Raw genomic sequence first — 27,575 nt, 5'->3', positions numbered from 1 at the left:
CACTAAATGACTGACCCACTAGGGTATCAGACTCTACCACAAGTCAGGAAGGGCCCCGCTAAATGACTGACCCACCAGGGTATCAGACTCTACCACAAGTCAGGAAGGGCCCCACTAAATGACTGGCCCACCAGGGTATCAGACTCTACCACAAGTCAGGAAGGGCCCACTAAATGACTGACCCACCAGGGTATCAGACTCTACCACAAATCAGGAAGGGCCCACTAAATGACTGACCCACCAGGGTATCAGACTCTACAACAAATCAGGAAGGGCCCACTAAATGACTGACCCACCAGGGTATCAGACTCTACCACAAGTCAGGAAGGGCCCACTAAATGACTGGCCCACCAGGGTATCAGACTCTACCACAAGTCAGGGAGGGCCTCACTAAATGACTGGCCCACCAGGGTATCAGACTCTACCACAAGTCAGGAAGGGCCTCGCTAAATGACTGACCCACCAGGGTATCAGACTCTACCACAAGTCAGGAAGGGCCCACTAAATGACTGGCCCACCAGGGTATCAGACTCTACCAACAAGAGGCCTCACTAAATGACTGGCCTACCAGGGTATCAGACTCTACCACAAATCAGAATGACTGACCCACCAGGGTATCAGACTCTACCACAAGTCAGGAAGGGCCCACTAAATGACTGACCCACCAGGGTATCAGACTCTACCACAAATCAGGAAGGGCCCACTAAATGACTGACCCACCAGGGTATCAGACTCTACCACAAGTCAGAAAGGGCCCGCTAAATGACTGACCCACCAGGGTATCAGACTCGATCTACCCCAAGTCAGGAAGGGCCCACTAAATGACTGACCCATCAGGGTATCAGACTCTACCACAAGACAGGAAGGGCCCCGCTAAATGACTGGCCCACCAGGGTATCAGACTCTACCACAAGTAAGGAAGGCCTCGCTAAATGACTGACCCACAAGTATATCAGGTAGACTCTACCACAAATCAGGAAGGGCCCACTAAATGACTGGCCCACCAGGGTATCAGACTCTACCACAAGTCAGAAATGGTCCTACTAAATGACTAAATATTTTCTTTATCACCAACTGTTGTGTGGGTCTTTGTCAGCGTAGATTGATACTTTGTCAGGCTGATCTAGATCATCTAGTAGAAGAGGTGTACTGTATGTCTTTTGAAAATGATAATGCTTTAATGTCTCGGGTAAAATATATGAGCATACATTAGCGTTGACCCGTGGTAATCCTGAAGCTGATAGTCGGGAAAACTCACACTCCCCACGGAAATGTCAGGGAACAAATTTCCATAACGTTAATACATGTTTTAAGTACACTATTTCTCCCGAGATAGCTTCAGTACATGCTTTTAAACACGCAGTAAACATGTAGATACCTTACTGGTTTCGCATGCAAAATAAGTCGCTCTGAGTTTCGGGTACAATAAAGTGAGATAATACTCACTACATTAAAAAGTATTTTAAATGTATGTGAATTTATTCAAATTCATCGTCTATGGTATATGATATGAAGGCTATGGCACATGCCATTTCCACATGTATGACATTAAACATGAAGTTAGACGTAAACAAGCGTATGGTTGTTACACACATCTGTAAGTCAGAAAACAAAGACTTGTGGAAATGGTCGATAAAAACACACAATATACAAAATAACAATTATATGAGTTCTTAAAATGTTCACATCTATTTGTTATCAAATTTTCTTAATGCCAAGAATATAGATGATAATGATCCTTGGTTAGGCATTTTGAAACATAATTTGCTGTATGACAGATCATGATAAGTGATATAATACACTGTAATATTTACCTTACTACAATGTTCCTGGTGTTGGTGCCCCTCACCAATGTCATGATAAGTGATATAATACACTGTAATATTTACCTTACTACAATGTTCCTGGTGTTGGTGCCCCTCACCTAAGTCATGATAAGTGATATAATACACTGTAATATTTACCTTACTACAATGTCCCTGTGTTGGTGCCCCTCACCAATGTCATGATAAGTGATATAATACACTGTAATATTTACCTTACTACAATGTTCCTGGTGTTGGTGCCCCTCACCTAAGTCATGATAAGTGATATAATACACTGTAATATTTACCTTACTACGATGTTCCTGGTGTTGGTGCCCCTCACCTAAGTCATGATAAGTGATATAATACACTGTAATATTTACCTTACTACAATGTTCCTGGTGTTGGTGCCCCTCACCAATGTCATGATAAGTGATATAATACACTGTAATATTTACCTTACTACAATGTTCCTGGTGTTGGTGCCCCTCACCAAAGTCATGATAAGTGAATACACTGTAATATTTACCTAAGTCATGATAAGTGATATAATACACTGTAATATTTACCTTACTACAATGTTCCTGGTGTTGGTGCCCCTCACCAATGTCATGATAAGTGATATAATACACTGTAATATTTACCTTACTACAATGTTCCTGGTGTTGGTGCCCCTCACCTAAGTCATGATAAGTGATATAATACACTGTAATATTTACCTTACTACAATGTTCCTGGTGTTGGTGCCCCTCACCAATGTCATGATAAGTGATATAATACACTGTAATATTTACCTTACTACATGTTCCTGGTGTTGGTGCCCCTCACCTAAGTCATGATAAGTGATATAATACACTGTAATATTTACCTTACTACAATGTTCCCTGTGTTGGTGCCCCTCACCACTGTATATTAGTCATGATAAGTGATATAATACACTGTAATATTTACCTTTACTACAATGTTCCTGGTGTTGGTGCCCCTCACCTAAGTCATGATAAGTGATATAATACACTGTAATATTTACCTTACTACAATGTTCCTGTGTTGGTGCCCCTCACCTAAGTCATGATAAGTGATATAATACACTGTAATATTTACCTTACTACAATGTTCCTGGTGTTGGTGCCCCTCACCTAAGTCATGATAAGTGATATAATACACTGTAATATTTACCTTACTACAATGTTCCTGGTGTTGGTGCCCCTCACCAATGTCATGATAAGTGATATAATACACTGTAATATTTACCTAACTACAATGTTCCCTGGTGTTGGTGCCCCTCACCTATGTCATGATAAGTGATATAATACATTGTAATATTTACCTAACTACAATGTTCCCTGTGTTGGTGCCCCTCACCAATGTCATGATAAGTGATATAATACACTGTAATATTTACCTTACTACAATGTTCCTGGTGTTGGTGCCCCTCACCAATGTCATGATAAGTGATATAATACACTGTAATATTTACCTTACTACAATGTTCCTGGTGTTGGTGCCCCTCACCAATGTCATGTTGATAATTAAAACACTGATATAAATACACTGTAATATTTATACCTTACTACAATGTTCCTGGTGTTGGTGCCCCTCACCAATGTCATGATAAGTGATATAATACACTGTAATATTTACCTTACTACAATGTTCCTGGTGTTGGTGCCCCTCACCAATGTCATGATAAGTGATATAATACACTGTAATATTTACCTTACTACGATGTTCCTGGTGTTGGTGCCCCCACCAATGTCATGATAAGTGATATAATACACTGTAATATTTACCTTACTACAATGTTCCCTGGTGTTGGTGCCCCTCACCAATGTCATGATAAGTGATATAATACACTGTAATATTTACCTTACTACATGTTCCTGGTGTTGGTGCCCCACCTAAGTCATGATAAGTGATATAATACACTGTAATATTTACCTTACTACGATGTTCCTGGTGTTGGTGCCCCTCACCTAAGTCATGATAAGTGATATAATACACTGTAATATTTACTTACTACAATTTCCTGGTGTTGGTGCCCCCACCTAGTCATGATAAGTGATATAATACACTGTAATATTTACCTTACTAAATGTTCCCGTGTTGGTGGCCCCTCACCAAAGTCATGATAAGTGATATAATACACTGTAATATTTACCTTACTACGATGTTCCTGGTGTTGGTGCCCCTCACCTAAGTCATGATAAGTGATATAATACACTGTAATATTTACCTTACTACAATGTTCCTGGTGTTGGTGCCCCTCACCAAAGTCATGATAAGTGATATAATACACTGTAATATTTACCTTACTATGATGTTCCTGGTGTTGGTGCCCCTCACCAATGTCATGATAAGTGATATAATACACTGTAATATTTACCTTACTACGATGTTCCTGGTGTTGGTGCCCCTCACCTAAGTCATGATAAGTGATATAATACACTGTAATATTTACCTTACTACAATGTTCCTGGTGTTGGTGCCCCTCACCTAAGTCATGATAAGTGATATAATACACTGTAATATTTACCTTCCTACAATGTTCCTGTGTTGGTGCCCCTCACCAATGTCATGATAAGTGATATAATACACTGTAATATTTACCTTACTACAATGTTCCTGGTGTTGGTGCCCCTCACCTAAGTCATGATAAGTGATATAATACACTGTAATATTTACCTTACTACGATGTTCCCGGTGTGTTGGTGCCCCTCACCAAAGTCATGATAAGTGATATAATACACTGTAATATTTACCTTACTACAATGTTCCCTGTGTTGGTGCCCCTCACCAATGTCATGATAAGTGATATAATACACTGTAATATTTACCTTACTACAATGTTCCCTGTGTTGGTGCCCCCCACCAATGTCATGATAAGTGATATAATACACTGTAATATTTACCTTACTACAATGTTCCTGGTGTTGGTGCCCCCCACCAATGTCATGATAAGTGATATAATACACTGTAATATTTACCTTACTACAATGTTCCTGGTGTTGGTGCCCCCCACCAAAGTCATGATAAGTGATATAATACACTGTAATATTTACCTTACTACAATGTTCCCTGTGTTGGTGCCCCTCACCAAAGTCATGATAAGTGATATAATACACTGTAATATTTACCTTACTACAATGTTCCCTGTGTTGGTGCCCCTCACCAAAGTCATGATAAGTGATATAATACACTGTAATATTTACCTTACTACAATGTTCCCTGTGTTGGTGCCCCTCACCAATGTCATGATAAGTGATATAATACACTGTAATATTTACCTTACTACAATGTTCCTGGTGTTGGTGCCCCTCACCTAAGTCATGATAAGTGATATAATACACTGTAATATTTACCTTACTACAATGTTCCCTGTGTTGGTGCCCCTCACCAAAGTCATGATAAGTGATATAATACACTGTAATATTTACCTTACTACAATGTTCCTGGTGTTGGTGCCCCTCACCAAAGTCATGATAAGTGATATAATACACTGTAATATTTACCTTACTACAATGTTCCTGGTGTTGGTGCCCCTCACCAAAGTCATGATAAGTGATATAATACACTGTAATATTTACCTTACTTTACATGTTCCTGGTGTTGGTGCCCCTCACCTAATGTCATGATAAGTGATATAATACACTGTAATATGTTACCTTACTACAATGTTCCTGGTGTTGGTGCCCCTCACCTAAGTCATGATAAGTGATATAATACACTGTAATATTTACCTTACTACAATGTTCCCTGTGTTGGTGCCCCTCACCAATGTCATGATAAGTGATATAATACACTGTAATATTTACCTTACTAACGATGTTCCTAGGTGTTGGTGCCCTCACCAAGTCATAGACCCTCACCTAAAGTCTACATTACAAGTGATATAATACACTGTAATATTTACCTTACTACAATGTTCCCTGTGTTGGTGCCCCCCACCAATGTCATGATAAGTGATATAATACACTGTAATATTTACCTTACTATGATGTTCCTGGTGTTGGTGCCCCCACCAATGTCATGATAAGTGATATAATACACTGTAATATTTACCTTCCTACAATGTTCCTGGTGTTGGTGCCCCCCACCAATGTCATGATAAGTGATATAATACACTGTAATATTTACCTTACTACGATGTTCCCGGTGTTGGTGCCCCTCACCTCTGCCACTACCACTGCTGCTGCTGCAGTTACTGCTTGCATTAGATCCAGGACTGTCACTAAAACATCACACACATTAAGGACATTAGAAGGCCATTAGTACACGCTGGACTGATGACAGAAATACTCCTACGTCCCCCTCCCAAAATATTGATCAAATTTGATGTCACCTCAGTGTGAACAACACCTTACAGAATCTAGTGTCTGTTTCTTACATCCCCGTCCCGAGATTGATTTCCTAAATGCTCCCAGATATGATAATCAATGACGAAATGTATACCAGCTGTGGCCGATCAAATTTTGTCATTGTTGTGTCTGTGGATTTTTACCATTGCCACGGTAATCTAGTCGGTTTGGCATGCTTAATAGAATACGTTGAAAAAAGAACTAATTTTTATTACCTCATTTATTTTCTTAATGTTTTCAAGGTTTTTTGTCAAAGAAACTTTCATTTGATAAACTTTATTATACTTTTGATACATAATCTTTAAAACACAGTATGAAGGGTTTAAAAGTGACAAACGCTTTTTGTGAGTCTACTCTATAGTATAAGCACCTAGATCCACTTTTCCAATCAATTTCCCAGTGTGTATACTGGTAGTGTATAACACCTTGTCATCTTAGTTCTCCACAAAGAAAGCACATGGTCCAGGCTAAATACACCATAATACAAAGATTACTGAACAACACCATTTCATGGTCACAATATCACCATAACGGCTTTACATCAATACGGCTTTACAACAGTACAACCAGCTAATCTCATCATTTTTTCTCTCATTTCTTCTACAAGTAAATATGAGTGAACATGATCTTTTATCTCTCGTTTCTCCTATGAGTAAAAATATAGAAGAAAATTAATTGTTAATGTACAGGTATATACAGACCCTTGACTGCTCTTATCATCCATACAAGTACTTTTAATTAAACCAATACAATTACTGTACTGTATTTCAATTGTTTCACTCAAACAAATTGCAAACCAAAATTAGCTGTCAAATTTATTCCTAAAAACATAAGACTACAAATTCATTGAATTAACTACATGTAGTCATTTTTTTTATTAATATCTAATTTTTTGTTGTTTTTTTTTAATTTTAATTTTTTTTTTTTTTGAGGGGAGTGTGGGATTAAACTTGTCAAATTGATGTATACACATGTTTTAATTGGTGAAAATTCATTTAAGTATTGGCATACTCAAAAAAATCTTTTTTATTCATTTTTATTATATTTAAAATTTAACATAAATTCTTGTGATAATTATTTTGTATACACCATAACATCTTATCTTATTCTTTCAATTGTGAAAATATTTGCACATTCACCTGGAACATGTTTTAATGATGTTTTCTGAATTTAAGATGTTGGTAATATATCTATTGAAAATTATTTCTAAAGTGAATAATATTACAGTCTATAGGTCCATTTTTTGTACAATTCTGTTACTTTTAATAACGTACTTTAACAGAGTATACAACTTTATATATGTCCACAACTACCAGGTATTTCTTCATTGAACTAATTGATTGACTTAATTGATAAAATATGTATTATATATATATTCTCTACATTTCCCTTGCTAGCATGGGAATCAAATATGTATTACACAATTCAAAGGTACTTGACATCCAAGTAAAACCATATTAAATACATTACTATAGAAATATTTGTACCATCTGTTTAACATCAAAGATTGATCTAAAATTGATGACGTTCTGCTCTGACAAAGTGTGATGTCAAAAACAGTTTTAACATCAATATTTAAGTTAAAATGTATCTGGTGCAACCATCCTACTGGAAGGGCTTAAGTACTGAGCCAATTGTCTGACCCAATTGCATTATAATACGAGATTTCATTTTATAAAGGTAATACATCTTTTTTTGATTTCTGAAAACAACGTTTTTCCTGTCTCCCTTCAAATCATCCTAGTTTTGGCCTGAGCTCTGGGTTATGTCCCCTGGTCCTAATATACTTTAACAAGAGGTCTAGAGAGCCTGTATCACTCACCTGGTTTATTTAGTAATTATCATAAAAACTCTTGCAATTTGAAATAGTAAAATTGATCCTTTTGGCCCCACCATTTGTACAATTTTGATTCCCCACCCCATAAGGATGCTACAAATGCAATATGAGTGTTATCCAATGTCCCTGGGGGTCAGCCCAACCATTTGTACAATTCCCAACCCATAAGGATGTTACCAATGTAATATGAAAGCTATCCAATGCCTAGTTTAAGAGAAGAATTTGTTTATATACCCTTTTGGCCCAGCTCACATTGGTCCTTTGGACCAGGTAAGCTAACAATTAGTTACTGTTTTTGCTTTATGGTCAGCATGGATGTGGAACAACTGTGTTGGGTTTTATTTTGCCAGTATAATGTGACTTTATGAAGTGGGGAGTTAGTGTTCCTGTTTGACACTCAGAAAATTCTAAAAGAAACATATGATGTGACTAGGTGCAACAAGTAGAGTCCAAATCACCAAATCTGTTGAGACTTGTAAAGAGTTTATGTTACTGTGACTTGGTGAGCCTTGTACAGAGTTTGTTACTGTAACTTGGTGAGCCTTGTACAGAGTTTGTTACAGTAACTTGGTGAGCCTTGTACACAGTTTGTTACTGTGACTTGGTGAGCCTTGTACACAGTTTATGTTACTGTGACTTGGTGGGACTTGTACAGACTTTATGTTACTGTGACTTGGTGGGACTTGTACAGAGTTTATGTTACTGTGAGGACTTGGTGGGACTTGTACAGACTTTATGTTACTGTGACTTAGTGGGACTTGCACAGAGTTTATGTTACTGTGACTTGGTGTGACTTGTACAGAGTTTATTATAATGTGACTTGGTGTGACTTGCACAGAGTTTATGTTACTGTGACAACTTGGTGGGACTTGTACAGAGTTACTGTCCCTGTTTGGCACTCCCCATATATATATATATAGAAAAAAAATGCACAAACGACGAAGTCTTCGTTAAGCATTAGCGCTTTCACTTTATCTTCAGATGCTCAACTATAGTTACATGACAATAACAACAACAACACATGATGACGTCATAGGTTTGTTGACGTCACAATAAATAAAGGGGAGGTAAATCTTAAATTAGGCTATTTAGTTTAGGTTTAAATAATTTGATAAATTACTTTTCTTTCTCTTTTCTTTCTAAAGCAGTGTCTGTGTACATTTTGTAAAATGGAAATATTTTAAAGTTCTTTTGTCCACATACATCAAGATGTTCACTTAGTTTGATTTCCTATATTCAGGAGAATGTATATGTTGTTAACTCTTCTAACTGTTTCTGATAATCACCTTAGAGATGGCCCCTTAACTCTTCTAACTGTTTCTGATAATCACCTTAGAGATGGCCCCCTTAACTCTTCTAACTGTTTCTGATAATCACCTTAGAGATGGCCCCAACTATTCTAACTGTTTATGATAATCACCTTAGAGATGGCCCCTTAACTCTTCTGTTTCTGATAGTCAATTTATAGATGGCTCATTAACTCTTCTAACTGTTTCTGATAATCACATTAGAGATGGCCCCTCAACTCTTCTAACTATTTCTGATAATCACCTTAGAGATGGCCCCTTAACTCTTCTAACTGTTTCTGATAATCACCTTAGAGATGGCCCCAACTATTCTAACTGTTTATGATAATCACCTTAGAGATGGCCCCAACTATTCTAACTGTCTGATAATCACCTTAGAGATGGCCCCTTAACTCTTCTGTTTCTGATAGTCAATTTATAGATGGCTCATTAACTCTTCTAACTGTTTCTTATAATCACATTAGAGATGGCCCCTTAACTCTTCTAACTGTTTCTGATAATCACATTAGAGATGGCCCCTCAACTCTTCTAACTGTTTCTGATAATCACCTTAGAGATGGCCCCTTAACTCTTCTAACTGTTTCTGATAATCACCTTAGAGATGGCTCATTAACTCTTCTGTTTCTGATAATCACCTTAGAGATGGCCCCTTAACTCTTCTAACTGTTTCTGATAATCACCTTAGAGATGGCCCCCTACTATTCCAACTGTTTCTGATAATAACCTTAGAGATTGCCCCTTAACTCTTCTAACTCAGTTTCTGATAATCACCTTAGAGACTGTCCCTCCCATTCTGTGTTCCTCTTCTTATTGTTCTGATCTCGGATTAATTGTACTGCTTCCTCAAGCTCAGAATCTAGTCTAAAAACTCCTTTGTAAAGAATATCGTAGATTATGGCTGAAATAAAAAAAACAAGTTATTAAGAATTTTCTTATTGACATTGGCTGAAAAACTAGTGTTCATCAGAATATGTTGCCCTACTATGATCAAGTTGATCATTAGTGAGTAATGTACTTGGTAGTTAAACAAGAGATCCTAGAGGGATCTTGGCGCCCACCAAAGAATGATCTACATCTGACAAAGGAAAGATGGATATTTTCTCTACTTTTTTAACTTTTTCAAACATACTACATATAAAATTTGAGACAGATCGCTTCAGTACCTTTTGAGAAATAGCGGTAACAAACTTCAACTTTCAAAATCCAAGATGACTCCTTGGTGGCCATCTTGTTGATCAATCGGTCCCAAATCACAATATGCACAACTAGGGCCCTAGGGGAACCTACATGTGAAATTTGAGAAAGATCCATTCAATACTTTCTGAGAAATAGCGATAACAAACTTTGAATATAACAAGAGGCCCAAGGGCCTTAACGGTCATCTGACTATCTTGGCAATAGCTGTATAGGAAAATAATTAGATATGGTGTCATGGTAGCCATCTTCAATCTGGGATCAACCAGAGATACAACAACACTTTGACAAGATCATATCAGTTGCATTTCATGTTTCAAGTTTCAGTTAAATTGCACTGGTAGAACTTGAGAAGAAGTTCAAATGTGTTTTCAAGATGGCATCTGTGGCAGCCATCTTGGATCATCTGTGGCAGCCATCTTGGATTTTGGATCGACATAAAATATAACAACACTGACTTGGTCGGGACCATGTCAGGATCATTTCATGCAGGTTTCAGCTTAATCACACTGGTAGAACTTAAGAAGAAGTTCAAAATTCAAGATTTTGGAATATTTGACTCTCGTGACCTTGAAAGTAGGTCAAGTTCATCAATTTTCACAACTTTGGTAGCCCTTCATCCCAGCATGCTACAGGCCAAATATGAGTACCCTGAACCTTTCGGTTAGTTAGAAAAAGTCATTCAAAGATTTTAGCTTAATTGACCCCTGTCAAGGTCATTCATTTTTATAACTATGGTAACCCTTCATCCCAGCATGCCACAAGCAAAATATGAGTATCCTGGACTTTTGGGTTAGTTAACAAAAACTCTCGTGACCTTGAAAGTAAGTCAAGGTCATCAATTTTCACAACTTTGGTAGCCCTTCATCCCAGCATGGTACAGGCCAAATATGAGTACCCTGAACCTTTCAGTTAGTTAGAAAAAGTCATTCAAAGATTTTAGTCTATTTGACTCCTATGACCTTGAAAGTAGGTCAAGGTCATTCATTTTCACAACTTTGGTAGCCCTTCATCCCAGCATGCTGCAGGCCAAATATGAGTACCCTGGACCTTTCGTTTAGTTAGAAGAAGTCGTTCAAAGATTTTAGCCTATTTGACCCCCGGTGACCTTGAGAGTACGTCAAGGTCATTAATTTTCACAATTTTTGTAGCCCTTCATCCCAGCATGCTACAGGCCAAATATGAGTACCCTGGACCTTTTGATTAGTTAGAAGAAGTCGTTCAAAGATTTTAGCTTATTTGACCCCTGCGACCTTCAAAGTAGGTCAAGGTCATTTATTTTCACAACTTTGGTAGCCCTTCATCCCAGCATGCTACAGGCCAAATATGAGTACCCTGGATCTTTTGGTTAGTTAGAAGAAGTCGTTCAAAGATTTTAGCCTATTTAACCCCCGGTGACCTTGACAATACGTCAAGGTCATTAAGTTTCACAACTTTTGTAGCCCTTCATCCCAGCATGCTACAGTTCAAATATGAGTACCCTGGACCTTTTGGTTAGTTAGAAGAAGTCGTTCAAAGATTTTAGCCAATTTGACCCCTGTGACCTTGAAAGTAGGTCAAGTTCATCAACTTTCACAACTTTGGTAGCCCTTCATCCCAGCATGCTACAGGCCAAATATGAATACCCTGGACCTTTCGGTTAGTTAGAAGAAGTCGTTCAAAGATTTTAGCCTATTTGACCCCTGCGACCTTCAAAGTAGGTCAAGGTCATTTATTTTCACAACTTTGGTAGCCCTTCATCCCAGCATGCTACAGGCCAAATATGAGTACCCTGGACCTTTTGGTTAGTTAGAAGAAGTCGTTCAAAGATTTTAGCCTATTTGACCCCCGGTGACCTTGACAATACGTCAAGGTCATTAATTTTCACAACTTTTGTAGCCCTTCATCCCAGCATGCTACAGGTCAAATATGAGTACCCTGGACCTTTTGGTTAGTTAGAAGAAGTCGTTCAAAGATTTTAGCCTATTTGACCCCTGTGACCTTGAAAGTAGGTCAAGGTCATTTATTTTCACAACTTTGATAGCCCTTCATCCCAGTATGCTACAGGCCAAATATGAGTACTTTGGGCCTTACGGTTATTGAGAAGAAGTTGTTTGAATGAAAAGTTTACGCATGGCGGACGGCGGACGGCGGACGGCGACGGACGGACAGTGCATGATGACTATAGGTCATCCTGACCCTTTGGGTCAGATGACCTAAAAATCCAAGATGGTTGCCTGGCAGCAATTTTGTTGACCGATCGGTCCCAAATCACAATATGCACAACTAGGGCCCTAGGGGAACCTACATATGTTATTTGAGACAGATCCCTTCAGTACTATCTGAGAAATAGCCATAACAAACTTTAACTATCGAAATCCAAGATGGCGGCCTGGCGGCCATCTTGTTCACCGATTGGTCCAAAATTGCAATATGCACAACAAGGGCCCTAGGGGAACCTACATATTAAATTTGAGAAAGATCCCTTCAGCACTTTTTGAGAAATAGCGATAACAAACTTTGAATAACAAAATCCAAGATGGCTGCCTGGCGCAAAATGCAATATGCACAACTAGGTCCCTAGGGGAACCTACATATGTTATTTGAGACAGATCCCTTCAGTACTATCTGAGAAACAGCCATAACAAACTTTAACTATCGAAATCCAAGATGGCGGCCTGGCGGCCATCTTGTTCACCGATTGGTCCAAAATTGCAATATGCACAACAAGGGCCCTAGGGGAACCTACATATTAAATTTGAGAAAGATCCCTTCAGCACTTTTTGAGAAATGGGGATATCAAACCTTAACTATCAAAATCCAAGATGGCCGCCTGGCGGCCATCTTGTTTTTTCTATCAGCCTCAAAATCTGTATGGCACAAATAGGGACCAAGGGTAACCTCCATGTGAAGTTTGAACAAAATCCCTTCAGTAGTTCTCAAGAAATATAGATAACAAACTTCAACTGCCAAAATCAAAGATGGCTGCCTGGCGGCCATCTTGTTTTTCCGATCAGCCTAAAAATCTGTATGGCACAACTAGGGACCAAGGGTAACCTCCATGTGAAGTTTGAACAAAATCCCTTCAGTAGTTCTCAAGAAATATTGATAACAAACTTCAACTGCCAAAATCAAAGATGGCTGCCTGGCGGCCATCTTGTTTTTCCGATCAGCCGCAAAATCTGTATGGCACAATTACGGACCAAGGGTAACCTCCATGTGAAGTTTGAACAAAATCCCTTCAGTAGTTCTCAAGAAATATCGATAACAAACTTCAACTGCCAAAATCAAAGATGGCTGCCTGGCGGCCATCTTGTTTTTCCGATCAGCCGCAAAATCTGTATGGCACAACTAGGGACCAAGGGTACCCTCCATGTGAAGTTTGAACAAAATTCCTTCAGTAGTTCTCAAGAAATATCGATAACAAACTTCAACTGCCAAAATCAAAGATGGCTGCCTGGCGGCCATCTTATTTTTCCGATCAGCCTCAAAATTTGTATGGCACAACTAGGGACCAAGGGTAACCTCCATGTGAAGTTTGAACAAAATCCCTTCAGTAGTTCTCAAGAAATATCGATAACAAACTTCAACTGCCAAAATCAAAGATGGCTGCCTGGCGGCCATCTTGTTTTTCCCATCAGCCTCAAAATCTCTATGGCACAAATATGGACCAAGGGGAACCTCCATGTGAAGTTTGAACAAAATTTTGGATTTGAATAGCCCACCATCATCAGATCACTAAAAAGTGGTAACTTGTCTTCCTTCACTTCCTAAACTTAAAGTGACCTTAAATGACTAAAACCATATTTCTTAAAATCAAAAGTATTTGTCCTATTAGTCTCTGGTGACCATCTTGATGTTTTCAGTAACTTCATGAGACTCCTTTTGCACATCCTTTGATATCATAGGCTATTATCAAATTCAATATTTCAAATCAATTGTACCATATACGGTTTTTGAGATAAGAGGCCCAAATTGACCATCTCCCAGGGGGAAACCCAAGAATCTAGGATAAGAAAATTCACAATTTTGTAAAGGACCTTTAGGCTTTTGGTCTATAAAGAGTACAGTATTTGATTGTACTGTATCCAAGGGTCAACAAGAAGATCTTTACCCTGTGGGTCAATAAAAGCCAATTGGTCCATGACGTTTAACTACATCACTCCTTTATAAACTATAGGCTATAAACAAATGAACCCCTCACTGAGGAAAACCTTCACTAGACCTCGAGTAATGAATTTCACAATTTTTGTGAAGTATCTCAAACCAACCATGAAGAATATTATACAAGTATGTTTTCAAGATGGCATCTGTGGCAGCCATCTTGGATCATCTGTGGCAGCCATCTTGGATTTTGGATCGACATAAAATATAACAACACTGACTTCGTCAGGACCATGTCAGGATCATTTCATGCAGGTTTCAGCTTAATCACACTGGTAGAACTTAAGAAGAAGTTCAAAATTCAAGATTTTGGAATATTTGACTCTCGTGACCTTGAAAGTAGGTCAAGTTCATCAATTTTCACAACTTTGGTAGCCCTTCATCCCAGCATGCTACAGGCCAAATATGAGTACCCTGAACCTTTCGGTTAGTTAGAAAAAGTCATTCAAAGATTTTAGCTTAATTGACCCCTGTCAAGGTCATTCATTTTTATAACTATGGTAACCCTTCATCCCAGCATGCCACAAGCAAAATATGAGTATCCTGGACTTTTGGGTTAGTTAACAAAAACTCTCGTGACCTTGAAAGTAAGTCAAGGTCATCAATTTTCACAACTTTGGTAGCCCTTCATCCCAGCATGGTACAGGCCAAATATGAGTACCCTGAACCTTTCAGTTAGTTAGAAAAAGTCATTCAAAGATTTTAGTCTATTTGACTCCTATGACCTTGAAAGTAGGTCAAGGTCATTCATTTTCACAACTTTGGTAGCCCTTCATCCCAGCATGCTGCAGGCCAAATATGAGTACCCTGGACCTTTCGTTTAGTTAGAAGAAGTCGTTCAAAGATTTTAGCCTATTTGACCCCCGGTGACCTTGAGAGTACGTCAAGGTCATTAATTTTCACAATTTTTGTAGCCCTTCATCCCAGCATGCTACAGGCCAAATATGAGTACCCTGGACCTTTTGATTAGTTAGAAGAAGTCGTTCAAAGATTTTAGCCTATTTGACCCCTGCGACCTTCAAAGTAGGTCAAGGTCATTTATTTTCACAACTTTGGTAGCCCTTCATCCCAGCATGCTACAGGCCAAATATGAGTACCCTGGATCTTTTGGTTAGTTAGAAGAAGTCGTTCAAAGATTTTAGCCTATTTAACCCCCGGTGACCTTGACAATACGTCAAGGTCATTAAGTTTCACAACTTTTGTAGCCCTTCATCCCAGCATGCTACAGTTCAAATATGAGTACCCTGGACCTTTTGGTTAGTTAGAAGAAGTCGTTCAAAGATTTTAGCCAATTTGACCCCTGTGACCTTGAAAGTAGGTCAAGTTCATCAACTTTCACAACTTTGGTAGCCCTTCATCCCAGCATGCTACAGGCCAAATATGAATACCCTGGACCTTTCGGTTAGTTAGAAGAAGTCGTTCAAAGATTTTAGCCTATTTGACCCCTGCGACCTTCAAAGTAGGTCAAGGTCATTTATTTTCACAACTTTGGTAGCCCTTCATCCCAGCATGCTACAGGCCAAATATGAGTACCCTGGACCTTTCGGTTAGTTAGAAGAAGTCGTTCAAAGATTTTAGCCTATTTGACCCCTGCGACCTTCAAAGTAGGTCAAGGTCATTTATTTTCACAACTTTGGTAGCCCTTCATCCCAGCATGCTACAGGCCAAATATGAGTACCCTGGACCTTTTGGTTAGTTAGAAGAATTAGTTCAAAGATTTTAGCCTATTTGACCCCCGGTGACCTTGACAATACGTCAAGGTCATTAATTTTCACAACTTTTGTAGCCCTTCATCCCAGCATGCTACAGGTCAAATATGAGTACCCTGGACCTTTTGGCTAGTTAGAAGAAGTCGTTCAAAGATTTTAGCCTATTTGACCCCTGTGACCTTGAAAGTACGTCAAGGTCATTTATTTTCACAATTTTGATAGCCCTTCATCCCAGTATGCTACAGGCCAAATATGAGTACTTTGGGCCTTACGGTTATTGAGAAGAAGTTGTTTGAATGAAAAGTTTACGCATGGCGGACGGCGGACGGCGGACGGCGGACGACGACGGACAGTGCATGATGACTATAGGTCATCCTGACCCTTTGGGTCAGATGACCTAAAAATCCAAGATGGTTGCCTGGCAGCAATTTTGTTGACCGATCGGTCCCAAATCACAATATGCACAACTAGGGCCCTAGGGGAACCTACATATGTTATTTGAGACAGATCCCTTCAGTACTATCTGAGAAATAGCCATAACAAACTTTAACTATCGAAATCCAAGATGGCGGCCTGGCGGCCATCTTGTTCACCGATTGGTCCAAAATTGCAATATGCACAACAAGGGCCCTAGGGGAACCTACATATTAAATTTGAGAAAGATCCCTTCAGCACTTTTTGAGAAATAGCGATAACAAACTTTGAATAACAAAATCCAAGATGGCTGCCTGGCGCAAAATGCAATATGCACAACTAGGTCCCTAGGGGAACCTACATATGTTATTTGAGACAGATCCCTTCAGTACTATCTGAGAAACAGCCATAACAAACTTTAACTATCGAAATCCAAGATGGCGGCCTGGCGGCCATCTTGTTCACCGATTGGTCCAAAATTGCAATATGCACAACAGGGCCCTAGGGGAACCTACATATTAAATTTGAGAAAGATCCCTTCAGCACTTTTTGAGAAATGGGGATATCAAACCTTAACTATCAAAATCCAAGATGGCCGCCTGGCGGCCATCTTGTTTTTTCTATCAGCCTCAAAATCTGTATGGCACAAATAGGGACCAAGGGTAACCTCCATGTGAAGTTTGAACAAAATCCCTGCAGTAGTTCTCAAGAAATATCGATAACAAACTTCAACTGCCAAAATTAAAGATGGCTGCCTGGCGGCCATCTTGTTTTTACGATCAGCCTAAAAATCTGTATGGCACAACTAGGGACCAAGGGTAACCTCCATGTGAAGTTTGAACAAAATCCCTTCAGTAGTTCTCAAGAAATATTGATAACAAACTTCAACTGCCAAAATCAAAGATGGCTGCCTGGCGGCCATCTTGTTTTTCCGATCAGCCGCAAAATCTGTATGGCACAATTACGGACCAAGGGTAACCTCCATGTGAAGTTTGAACAAAATCCCTTCAGTAGTTCTCAAGAAATATCGATAACAAACTTCAACTGCCAAAATCAAAGATGGCTGCCTGGCGGCCATCTTGTTTTTCCGATCAGCCGCAAAATCTGTATGGCACAACTAGGGACCAAGGGTACCCTCCATGTGAAGTTTGAACAAAATTCCTTCAGTAGTTCTCAAGAAATATCGATAACAAACTTCAACTGCCAAAATCAAAGATGGCTGCCTGGCGGCCATCTTATTTTTCCGATCAGCCTCAAAATTTGTATGGCACAACTAGGGACCAAGGGTAACCTCCATGTGAAGTTTGAACAAAATCCCTTCAGTAGTTCTCAAGAAATATCGATAACAAACTTCAACTGCCAAAATCAAAGATGGCTGCCTGGCGGCCATCTTGTTTTTCCCATCAGCCTCAAAATCTCTATGGCACAAATATGGACCAAGGGGAACCTCCATGTGAAGTTTGAACAAAATCCCTGCTGCAGTTTTTAAGAAATAGTGATAACAAGCATTGTTTACGGACGGACGACGGACGACGGACGACGGACGACGGACGACGGACGACGGACGACGGACGGCGGACGGCGGACGACGAACCACGGACGCAGGGCGATTTGAATAGCCCACCATCATCAGATCAATAAAAAGTGGTAACTTGTCTTCCTTCACTTCCTAAACTTAAAGTGACCTTAAATGACTAAAACCATATTTCTTAAAATCAAAAGTATTTGTCCTATTAGTCTCTGGTGACCATCTTGATGTTTTCAGTAACTTCATGAGACTCCTTTTGCACATCCTTTGATATCATAGGCTATTATCAAATTCAATATTTCAAATCAATTGTACCATATACGGTTTTTGAGATAAGAGGCCCAAATTGACCATCTCCCAGGGGGAAACCCAAGAATCTAGGATAAGAAAATTCACAATTTTGTAAAGGACCTTTAGGCTTTTGGTCTATAAAGAGTACAGTATTTGATTGTACTGTATCCAAGGGTCAACAAGAAGATCTTTACCCTGTGGGTCAATAAAAGCCAATTGGTCCATGACGTTTAACTACATCACTCCTTTATAAACTATAGGCTATAAACAAATGAACCCCTCACTGAGGAAAACCTTCACTAGACCTCGAGTAATGAATTTCACAATTTTTGTGAAGTATCTCAAACCAACCATGAAGAATATTATACAAGTATGGCCCTATGCGTCGGGATTCATCTACAATTGTCTGGAAAGAGTTTTTTCCTCCAGGGCAAAGCCGTAGAGAAAATAACTCTTTCCAGGGAGACAATTCTAGATGTATCCCGAGCCATGAGGACATAATTCTTTTATTATACCGAACAAAATTAAAAGAAGAAAATCTCTGGTAAAAAACTCATCACGATATTTCCCAACAACGTTAATAAATTTGTCTGGCTTCTAAAAAATAAGCAACAGCATTGCCACTGTTGGTTAACGATGCAGATGACATCAACTTCCGGCCATGTGCGGAGCTTCCAAGGGGTTATTTCCCTCAGGGGTTCTTTCCATTGGGTTATTTCCTTCTCCTTCCAATTCCGGTGAAGTATCTAATTTATTCAATGTCATGTGATCAAGTTTAATCCAATCAGAACATTCTAAATGAAAGTGAGGCATAAAACTTTATTTACCACATCTGGTAGTGATAAATTAAGATGAAGATTTTTGAATTTTATGTCATTATAACCCCTTTTTAGCCTTGGCTACCAGGCCAATGAGTGTTTGCAACCACATAAAAGTATTCTACACAATTTCAATGAATCTCATGCAGTGGTTTTGGAGAAGAATGTTAATTGTTTATAACAAATGCATCAGATGTCACCTTAAACTCTCTAGTACCAATCTTTAACCAACAGAGACATGTAAATAGACCATGTATATAACTATATTGTGTTGATGGACTTACAAATATAAGATACATGTCTGAAAAGCAAAATATGACCTTTTAACCTTTTATCCTTTAATTTATTGAAGGTGTGAATTTGAGGTTTTTCAATGTAAAACCAATTTTCATGATGTAATACTTACCATAACTTTAGTATGCAATTACGCTACCTACACCTATCTTTGTAGCCCCAACAAACATAAGATTTGAGAATCCCGTCTCCCTACCGTACCTCATCTCGTACTCGACGAGAGTAACATAGAGTGGTCTCCCTTCCTCAAAAACCCTTTATGGAGCCACAGGGGCAAAATGGCTGAGGAGGAAAGGGGAGGAAACGGAAGGGTGGGACTCCATAAAGTTATGGTAAATATTACATCATGAAAATTGGTTTTAGATTGAAAAACCTCAATTTCATTTCAGTAATACGTTACCATAACTTATGGTAACTTCGTCTTACCGTAGTGGAGAGTCCGAAGCCAGGCAGCCCAATCAAACGGCAAATCCATGAGACAAGCCCCAGTAGGGAGAATAAAAAAGGGTTCCAGGAACCCCCCAAAGGAAAGGGATATAAAATGGCATACCTCCCAGAGAAAAGAGGAGTACCATCGTGATGCCTGCATGCCCGCATACAGTTAAAACCAAAAATAAATACCATGTCTAGGGCGGAGGGACAGTAACAGACTGAGCCGCCACAACTGGACCCAAGGAAAACAGTCCCTCAGAATGAGAGGACAGGGACCGGAGGTAAAAGTCAGTGAAAGTAGACTGACCACGCCAAAAGACAGCAGACATGATGTCCTGGAATGAGGACCCATTTAGGAGAGCCAAAGAAGCTGCAAGGGCTCTAACCTCATGAGCCCTCACCGTGCATTTCGCCCGAGATAGATCATTAGATTGCTCATAAGCAATCTTGATCACCTGACATATCCATCTGGAAATGGACTGGGAGGAGATATCCTGCTGACCCTGTTTAATGGGCAAGAATAGACGAGATCGAGTACCTCGCCCCCCCCCCCCCCCCTAGTTTTATCAAGGTAAAACCTAAGTGCTCGACAGGGACACAGCAAGACAGCAAGTGATCATTCTCCTCAGACTCAACAGAGACTGTCAAGGAAGGAATCCTAATGGGATCGGGCGAAAAACCAGGATCCTGATTCTTTACCAAAAAGGCAGAATCAGTGAGAAGGGTAACGGCAGAGCTATCTCTGGCCCAACGAAGGCCCGAAGAGTGAACAGACAAAGCATGGATATCACTCCTTCTACGGCCTGAGGCAAGGGCAAGCAGGAAGACAGTCTTAAAAGTTAAAAACTTTAGGGAGACAGACCCCAAAGGCTCATAAGGAGCCCCCTTCAGTGATTCTAACACAAGTGCTAGGTTCCACTGTGGAGCTAACTGCCGTACCCTAGGCCTGTCCAGACTGAAGCCCCTAATCAAGGCAGACAACGAGGTGGAAGCCCCTACCTCTCGTCTATCATGAAAAGAAAGTACACTGGCAATAGCCATGCAGTATCCCGCAATATTACCAGAGGCAAGATTCCGTTCCCTAAATAAATAGAGAAGGAAATCTGCAATCAGCTGGACAGAAGCCTTGATCGGATCAATCTTCCTGCCGATACACCAATCACAGAAGATCTTCCAACGTGACTGGTAGACGGCAGAAGAGGAAGACCTAATTGATCGAGCAATGCGGGCTGACACGTCTGAAGAAAAGCCTGCCTGAGCGAGGCCTCCTGAGATAGCTTCCACGCGTTAAGGTGGAGGATCTCGGGACGTGAATGCATCGTCCGTGACCGAGGCTGGCGCAGGAAATTGAATCTGGGTGGAAGAACCAGAGGAACATCCACCAGAAACGACAAGAGCTCCGGAAATCAGGGTTGTCTTGGCCACAGGGGCGCTATCAGAAGGAGGGAGCAATGATGCGTCCGAAACTTCTGTAGAACCCTGCCCACCAGGTTGAATAGAGGGAATGCATAAGCCTGCATCCCCTCTCAATCCAGAGATAGCGCGTCCACAGCCCATGCCAATTGGTCTGGCACCGGAGAGACAAAGGTTGGCAACTGGTTGTTCAGGGAAGTGGCGAAAAGGTCTATATGAGGCCTGTCCCACACCTGACAAATGCCCTCGAAGATCGAGGGATTTAGTTGCCATTCTGTCAGAACTGGCTGGCGGCGCCTGGAGAGAGTATCCGCCAGAACATTCAACCTGCCTGGAAGATGCTTGACTAAAATAGTCAAGTGCATTTCCTGACAGAGAAGAGGAACACGGATAGCGAGGGCACAAAGACGTGGGACCTTGTCCCCCCCGTCTCTCCAGATACGCGACAACTAGAATTGTCTGTAGCCACACAAACCACCTTGGAATGCAGAATCTTTCAAAAAGCCTGCAAAGCCAACAGAACAGTCCTCAACTCCAGCACATTGATGTGCTCGGAGAGCTGATCCCCAGACCATTCCCCCGACTGGCAATGGCCATCGAGGTAAGCCCCCCAACCTGTCATGGACACGTCCGTGAACAAGGTCATGGTGGGAGCTGGCTTGGACAACAGAACCCCCTGTAAAACATTGTCTTTGAGAGTTCACCACCGTGCAAACTCCTTCACTGACAGGTTGAGAGGAAGCCAAGCCTCCCATTCCCTGCTGGCAGGAACCCAGTTCGTGAGGAGAAACATCTGGAGAGGTCTGATGTGAAGTCTCCCCAGGGGGACTACATCTGCCAGGGAGTTGAGATAACCCAGAAAACTGAGAAACCAACGCACCTGGACGTGTGACCAACTGATGAAGGTCAGAGCAAGATCTCTGGCCTTCTCGAACTTCTCCAAAGGCAATGCCCTGATCCGCGTTGAAACGATTTCCCAGGAAGACAAAGTCTCGAGAAGGGGAGACCTCGGACTTCTCTCTGGAAGGAATGAAGCCGACTATGAGCAAAAGTTTCAGGACCAGACGGGTGTTCTGCACCAAAGATTCTCGCACTAGGTAGAGCATGGGGGAATCGTCGAAACAGATGTGAACATCCATTCCCCTGTAGTGCAGAAACACCACGACAACCTGCAGCAGCTTGGTGAAAACCAAAGGAGCTGTCGTGAGCCGGAAAGGCATGGCCCGGAACTGAAAAACCTTCCCGTTGCAAGTGAAACGAAGGAATTTCCGTGCCGACTTCTTGATGGGAATATGGAAGTAGGCATCCTTCAGATCTACTGAAGTAGCCCACATCCCCTCTCTCACCGAAGCTATGATGCTCCGTGGAGTCTCTATCTTGAAGTGAGGAGAAACTACGTGCCTGTTGAAGGCACTTAGATCTATGATGGGACGCCAAGCTCCGGACTTTTTCCGCACCAGAAACATTCTGGAATAAAAGCCCGGAGTGCATTCCACCATAGGCACCTCCTCGACCGCGCCCTTTAAAAGCATGGTCCTTACTTCCTCCCCGGAGGAGGGAAGAAGATAGGTCTTAATGCCAAGGGCGGATCCCGCAAGAGGGGAATGCCCAACCCCTCCTTGACCACAGACAAGGCCCACGTGTCCTCTGTGATTTCCTTCCACTCTGGGAGGAAGAAGGACAGACGACCTCCTACAGGAAGATCGGGACGAGGAAGATCGAGACCCTCCCAGGCGGGAGAATCGCTTCCTAACCCGAAACTGAATCCTGCGGGAGAAGGACCGGAATCTAAAACTGGAGGAGCGGAGTCCTCCAGAACAGACCCCTCGTCTGGAATGGCCAAGGAGGGGGAAAAAGAGTCAGGAACTCTTCTTCTTACCCCCAGGAGGGTTCTTGCCCTTCTTACCCTTCCCCTTGTTGCCCTTGAAGTAAGGCTTCGACTTCGGCTGCGCAGTAGACTGAGGAGCTGAAGTTCTAGCCTTCTTCTTGGGAGGCACGTACCCCTGCGAGGTACTGGCCTTCACGGTCTGCAATCTCTTCAAAAGAAGGGCAGAAACGATCGAGTCCTCCTTCAAATCCTTCTGTACAGAAGGAAGAGTCCCTCCCAAAAGAGTGGACCCAGAGAAGGCGGCAGTCAACAATCGGGACCGGTAAGGTTCTTCGACCGGGCGGTTTTTCATCACAGAAAAACGCCTAGCCAACAAGACATTGGCGAACAATGACACCTGTAAAGACGCCAAGGCTCTCAGTGCCCTGTTCAGGGCAGAGGTTACTCTGTCCTGAATGTCGGCCTGCTCTGTCTCAGATATGTGACCCTCAGGCACATCGGATACCCTATATAACCGTCAGAAAGTCTATATAAGACAGAATTTGAATGGAGAGGCGCAGCAGCCTCTCCATCTTGTGGTGCTCCTTGGAGCCGAACACCACCTGGTCCACTGACTTGCCGGGCCAAGCTGCCAATTCTCTAGACTCCAGCTTAGCTGGCTGAGAGGACAGCAGTCCATCGTGAATGGCATAATCAGAGGCCTGAACCTCTGATAAATCATCAACACTGAGCTGCAACCCAGCAAACCCAGGCGTGCGAGATGAAGAAGAATTCTTCTCCATAACTCGAGACTGGGCAGTGGCCAGAGCTGAAGACACAGTGCCTTCTGGCAGTGAGTGATCTGACTGAGCAGATGCCCGTGGAGCCACCAAAGAACCCAAAAGGGTGGTGGACTCTGGGATGGATGATGCGGAAGGTGGTGGGCAAACCTCCGCCCAGAGAATCCGAGATACATCGGCCCTAAGGGCCCGCATCCCAGACAAAACCTGCTGGGCATCCACCTCAGCAGCCTCGAGGTCACCCTCATCCTGGAAATCCTCAACCTGAGGATCTGCATCCGACAAACCAGATTGGTCAATATCGGAGCAGCCAGGGGAGAGATGAACAACATCATCATCCTCTGCCAAACCCACGACCTCTCAGTCCATATCCTCCTTGTTGCCTGGACCCGAGGTCCCAACGGGGAGAAAAGGGCCAGCAAAAGAGACAGACTCAGGGAAACTCTCATGAGCAGGCTCCAACAAGTGGCGTTTAGGAGCCGAACTCCTAACCACAGAAGCTGAGGGCTTTGACCTAACGGATGAAGCTCGACCCTTGGACTCGGAGACAAACGGGACTGCACGAGAAGCAGAAGTCCTAAAGGTCCGGCGAACCTTTCTAAGACCGGCCGTAATGGCCCCCGAAGCAGCAGTAGGTTGGGGGGAGCAACCGAACAGCTGACAGGTCTCCGCGAGGGAGAGACCAAACCCCAAGGGTTCCAAGAAGGAATAGCCATGGAGTTAAAACCGTATCCCAGAAAACACGGAAAAGGTCCCGTGGGTTGGGAGTGACCCCAAAACTGGCCAAACTGGCCTGCCTGAGACTGGGGCTGGCCAACCTGACCAAAGGATGAGGTTGGACCACCACTCCCTCCAAGTGGAAACCCGGACATGTATGGGCTAGGCCCATAACTGCCGGGATGCTGCTGAAACCCAAAACCAGGCTGGTTTGGGCGGCCCAAGGATGGTTGCCTGCAGGCACCCGTATACCCTAAGCCAGGGGGAAAAGGAGGCCGAAAATCGGATACCTGACCAACAAACCCAGGACCATGAGGATGACCCCCTGGGAAAACCGAGCCAGCACACTCAGGAGCAGACCTAATAGGACCGGGACCAGGTAACTGGACGGGGGGGAAAGTTGGACCAGAATTGATGCCGGAATTAGAGAGCTGCGCATCACTAATCCCAGTGGAAACGGACAAACCAGAAAGGAAGTCTGTAGTCCCTGAACCCAAACTCGGACGAATAGGTCCGGCATCAAGACCGCCCCCAACAGCAACACCACCTGGAATGCCGGAGCCGCTGACAACATCAGAGACCGGCGGCTGGTAGTCCCTACCCGAAGGCAAGCATGGAAGCTTACGAGCATTCCCAGCCAATTCGACCCTAGACCGAGATATGTCAGGGTCAGGCTGCCCCTCCCCTACTCCAGGAACATCCTGGACAGGAGGGACCACCCCCTGATCCCTAGAAGAACTTGTAGAGACAGGAACTACCGAGACAGGAACAGAAGCAGAACTAGAAGCCTGCTTCCTTCATCCCGTAAGATGAGGACGAATCCCTCTTACGGGAGGACGAAGATCGCCTTGGTGTAATGCCGGCCTGGCCATGAGCCTCAGCAACTGGACAAAGTTCACATGGAGAGGACTTATGACATAGGCCACATAGGGGACATGCATCATGTGGGTCCCGTTGCTCATAGAAATGGGAACACCCATGAGCAGACCCCTGACGCTGACCCCAGCGGGACATACCAGGCATTACAACGACAATTACGTAAACAAGGTAAGAAAAATATGTAAAAACACGTAAAAACAGTGTTAGGTGACACTAATCTTACCTAAGAAAAACGGCAACGAAACATCAGCAACGAAAAACCGAACAAAAAACAAGCGTAAACAAACCGGAAACAGCGATATGTCACCAGAAATGACGGATCGCGCGGAACACCGGAGAGCACGTGGTACAGTCAAAAAACGGCCGAAAAAGGCACAAAAAACGAATAACAGTAATAAAAGATAACAAAGATGGGTATACACACAACTGAATGTGCGAAAAATTTGACCAAAAACATCAAATAAATGGACCTAAACAGCGAAAGAAAATTGACACAATTCAATTGCCGCCCGCGCTGTGTAGCGCCATAAAGGAAAGAGGAAGGGAGACCACTCTATGTTACTCTCATCGAGTAAGAGATGAGGTACGGTAGGGAGATGGGATTCTCAAATCTTTTGTTTGTTGGGGCTACAAAGATGGGTGTAGGTAGCGTATTTGCATACTAATGTTATGGTAACGTATTACTGAAATGAAAATAACCTTTTGCCAAGTGGTCCATGAAATACATGCGTCAATTCAACTTGACTGATGAGCCACCAATTCTAAGCAGTGACATTTTATGAATTGGTAATTTTAAGCAGAAGTTCATGTAGAAGTTGTCTAAACCATCACAAGAACTTTGTCACCTTTAGAAGTTTATATTTAACAAATAAAATTTATAATATATTTTTTTATCATTAAATCAAGATTCCACTTCCGTTTGGTTGTTGGTTTTTTTCTTATGATTTAGTGCGCTTCAGGTTCAGATTAATACATGTATTGTGTGTCATTGAATAACAAAGTCATATTCAAATTCATCCTAAATAAATAAAGTTTAGTATTAATATCAGTGATTTTTCAGGGTATTTTGGGAAAAATGTTTTTGCAACAAATTAGGAATTTTTAATCGCAAAAAAGAGCAGTTATGGGAAACAGTTACAAATTACAGAACATGGAAACCACAGTTTCAGAGTAGTTTTTTTTTAGATTGAATGAGAGGAAAGATTTCTGGGATTTATTTGGTTTTCAGCAATTTGATTTGGGAATTTTTCATTGTAATTGGGAAAAAAATAGGGGGGTTTGGCATTGGTAATGGGGTCGTTTACCGACCCCAGTTATATAAGGAGAAAAATCACTAATTATTATAATGAATCCTTTGAACAGGCTGGCAGGAAATATTTGAATGTGTTCATAAGAGGTTACAAACAATGGCCATAAGTAAAAAGTATACTTACATTGACATATAGCAGCATGTTGCATGTACGTCTTACTATAGACACAGTCCAAATGGTTGTCCTGTAGCCGGCAGAGAACCACCTGAAAACCACACACATCAATCAGTCTCTCTAGCCACAGGCATCCATCTATCCAGCTGTGGTCACAGGCACCTGTACCCAGTTAGCTGACGGAGGTAACACATTGGCACCCATCATACTGTACCCAGCTAGCTGAAGAGTGAGGTTACATTGGCACCCAGCTAGCTGACGGAGGTAACACATTGGCACACATCATACTGTACCCAGCTAGCTGAAGACGGAGGTAACACATAGGCACACATCATACTGTACCCAGCTAGCTGAAGAGTGAGGTTACATTGGCACCCAGCTAGCTGACGGAGGTAACACATTGGCACA

The 27,575-nt window shown here is 41.9% G+C and overlaps 1 protein-coding gene across 4 annotated transcripts in view; it reads right to left on the bottom strand.

The window, feature by feature from the left end:
• LOC138327312 (UDP-N-acetylglucosamine transferase subunit ALG13-like) overlaps nucleotides 1–27,575 on the bottom strand; it is a 94,119-nt gene that overhangs the window by 45,668 nt on the left and 20,876 nt on the right. For all 4 annotated transcript variants that reach the window (XM_069273300.1, XM_069273304.1, XM_069273303.1 and 1 more), the window contains 3 exons: nucleotides 27,177–27,258; nucleotides 10,076–10,202; nucleotides 5,940–6,033 (listed from right to left, as the gene is read on the bottom strand). In XM_069273300.1, coding sequence (XP_069129401.1) covers nucleotides 5,940–6,033; nucleotides 10,076–10,202; nucleotides 27,177–27,258 — 303 coding nt within the window. The remainder of the gene's footprint in view (nucleotides 1–5,939; nucleotides 6,034–10,075; nucleotides 10,203–27,176; nucleotides 27,259–27,575) is intronic.

This window comes from Argopecten irradians, chromosome 7 (genome assembly GCF_041381155.1).
Source record: "Argopecten irradians isolate NY chromosome 7, Ai_NY, whole genome shotgun sequence".
NCBI lineage: Eukaryota > Metazoa > Mollusca > Bivalvia > Pectinida > Pectinidae > Argopecten > Argopecten irradians.
This window is presented reverse-complemented; position numbering and strand designations above follow the sequence as displayed.